The sequence below is a fragment of the Buceros rhinoceros genome, unplaced genomic scaffold, assembly GCF_000710305.1.
Source record: "Buceros rhinoceros silvestris isolate BGI_N320 unplaced genomic scaffold, ASM71030v1 scaffold6340, whole genome shotgun sequence".
NCBI lineage: Eukaryota > Metazoa > Chordata > Aves > Bucerotiformes > Bucerotidae > Buceros > Buceros rhinoceros.
In genome coordinates, this window is record NW_010388920.1 from 37,974 (window position 1) to 41,089 (window position 3,116).

General features: G+C 38.3%; 1 protein-coding gene across 1 annotated transcript in view; it reads right to left on the reverse strand.

Annotated features, from left to right (window-relative positions):
• Nucleotides 1-3,116, reverse strand: part of BRWD1 (bromodomain and WD repeat domain containing 1) — a gene marked incomplete at its 5' end in the record, with an annotated part of 46,962 nt that overhangs the window by 35,084 nt on the left and 8,762 nt on the right. Inside the window, 3 exons of the mRNA XM_010132004.1 lie at nucleotides 620-760; nucleotides 1,687-1,777; nucleotides 2,583-2,766. Coding sequence (XP_010130306.1) covers nucleotides 620-760; nucleotides 1,687-1,777; nucleotides 2,583-2,766 — 416 coding nt within the window. The remainder of the gene's footprint in view (nucleotides 1-619; nucleotides 761-1,686; nucleotides 1,778-2,582; nucleotides 2,767-3,116) is intronic.

Genomic DNA, 3,116 nt, shown 5'->3' on the forward strand with positions numbered 1-3,116 from the left:
ACTCTTTCCATTACTTCCACCCTTTCCCAGCTTGAGACTGCTTCCTCGTGTGCAAGGCAAGACAACCATAGCCCAAGAAGTCCTACCACTGATTTACAGCATCTGGTAACAACCAACAGTCGAAAAGTCTCGCTACCCAGAGCCAAGTCCTGGTTTACCCCAGGCCAGGACTTGGCCAGGATAAACAGACCCTGCGGAAGAATCACACTACCAATCCATCGTTTTATCAAGAACCTTCAAAATTCCCAGTTTTAGGTGTGCACACCAATTTGGAAAGTTTTCACAGAGAAGCAGCACATCTAAAATTCAAACTTCTCAAGAAAATCTCAGCACTGTACATCAGGTTTTTTTTACCTTGGGCTGTAGATTTACTTTAGAAGATTCTCCACAAAAATAGTTCAGCCATTTATAAAATGACAGAAAAGACTGCAATCATTGTAACAACACATACCTAGGTTCGAGAAGCACTAATAACGATGATGCCTACAGAAATACTTCCCTAGTAAAACAGAGGGGGTTTTTTTTGTGCCTTTTCTCTCTTAAGGAAACAGACATTTACATGAAACTTTGTTTATTGAGGAACTCACGTTCAAAATACAGAACTCCGAAGAGAGCCTACCTGCTCTATCAAGCCAAAACAGTTTTCTCTTTCCTCATCAGAAGACTCCAGTTGTTCAACGTTATTTCGTGTTCGGTAATTAGAGTATTTCCGTCTATGCACTCTACGCTTAAGTTGTATTAATGAAGACTCAGAATCACTCTGATTCATACAGGAAATAAAAGAAAAGTTACATAGAAGTATATATATGACAAACTTTCATGAAGGTAAAAGAGTGGCTAAAAGCACTGCTGAATGTGAAAACCGAAACATCCTCATCACGCCACAGCCTGATCACATCAAAACTCCCTTTCACAAGAAATAAATTTTCCTGTAAAAAAATAGGAATTTTAAATTTGGTCTTCCCAATTTAAGTTTCAGTTAGTACCTGTTCTAAGAAACTGGTCTTTAAAAAGCTACTCCAAGTGACAGGTCCATTCACACTACCTGATAAATACAGTTACAGAATGAAAACATCAGCTGCCTGCAATGTGCAATTCTGAGAGGACCAGAAATCTACCCCCAATTAAAGAAATCATGCAGTAGGATTTTTCCATTGAATTCTTTTGTACCGCAAGGCACAGTGAAACAGGCCACTACCTTAGAAAAACAATATAATAATCAATTCTTCCTTCTCACCAATCTCTTCCAAAAAATAGGGGCAAGTCTGAAAAAACTGCCCCATACATAAACCACTGTAATCTAAACTAAAATGATGAGGGAATAGCAATATAGTCTGTAGTTCTTCATATATAGGACTAGGAACATTCTCACTTGCACCTCAATGCTTTACCATGAACCTGCAACAACTGTCTTTGAAACCTTAACTGCAGTAAAACCAGAATGGCCTGCAATCAAGCCTGCCTTTATAAATTACTACCAAATATCCAAGACAGGACACGAGGCTGAAAGAAGGAGGGAATTCTAAGTATTCACAGAAATAACTCAAACCTTGTCCTGCAATAAGCACAAGCTGAATTTGCAGGAATCTCTGAAGAGCATACCTTTAGAAACGTCTGATTTAACTTTGTAAACCATGACTTGTCCCTGGGCACAGAGTTCCCATTTTCCTAGAAGCTGCTGCATACCTTTTCCAAGGACTCGAATGACTTTTTCTTCTCTGTCGCATAAAGATCTCTCTCTTCTTCCCCTTTTGCAATTCGATATTCTTCCTGCTTCCTACAAGAAAGTAACGCAAGTCTAATACTACATCCGTTTTGACAATGCTAAGAAGTTAAATGATCCGTTCTCTTTCAAGGATCTAAAACACCCTAACACCCAATTCCAGTACATTTCAAACAGTATTATTGCTCAAACACTTATAACGTGTGTGCTCTCATTTCTCGATAACGATAATGGATATTAAGAAAGTCTTCCTTGCAAATATGAGAATATAATAAACTTTCAACCCCATTTTTAACCCATATTTTTCCCTTGGCAATCATTCTACCTTCCAACACCAGGAAGGCTTTTTAAAAACTTCAGAGATGTGGCATCGCATATGGCTGTACCATTAAAAAGAAATATCTGGCTATCAGTATTAATTCTCCTTCTCCCAGATGCATTTGAAAGTAGCTAACTGTTTTAGGTGCTCAGTGCTGCTTCAGGTCATCATCCCCACCAAGTCCCACAAAAGCACAGTCTCTCCAAACTCTTTCATGTAAGTAAATTTAACCTATATCCCTTCGTTTTAGAAAAAGCAGGAATCTAGGTAATCTAGCTGTCCTTTAAGATGACTTAAAATACTGGAATATTGGAGAATCATTCTCTATCAAGAGAAACTTCTATTTATTTTTGCTGAATGGACTCTACAATGTAAAAATTCTTAAGCACAGCTGACCATAACACTGAATTTTATCAATTCGTACCACGTATCTATTTTAGCTTTGGTATAATAGCTGTAGATGCAGAAAAAACCAACATGGTGTGTTAGCTCTAATCCTATCTGCAACCCAGTAAACTGTCTAGTAAGCTGTCCACAGACCTGAGCGAGCTTGGTGGTATTTCTGGTACAACAACTCTTCGTCTCCAAGCCTGAAGGTCTCGCTCAGTAGCCATCTGACTTCGTGGAGCATTCTGATGCATCTGACGCACGCCTTCAACTTGCCCACTACGCCGCAGACCAATATTGGGAGGAGACTGGATGTCAAAACTTGGTCTTCTAAAAGCTAAAATATACAAAAAAAATTTTTCCAGACTATATAGGACTTGAACCTTGTTTCTTCTTACTACAAGATAAAAAAATTAACACCTCACATTTTTATCTCCATGATCATACGTATATGACTAGTTACTACCTTCAGGAAATTGTTTTCTCATAGAAAACACAGTGAGATTACATTCATACTTCTAAAACACTTACTTCTACTACTTTTTTAATCCAGTGAAAGGAAGTATAATGCAACACGTGTTGTTTTTCTGAACTACTTCATGCAGCTCAGAGGCTAGTGAGGTCCTACAAAAGCACTTTTTCTGGAGCTGAGCTTTCATAATTAAAAGAATACAGACCAGAAGAGCG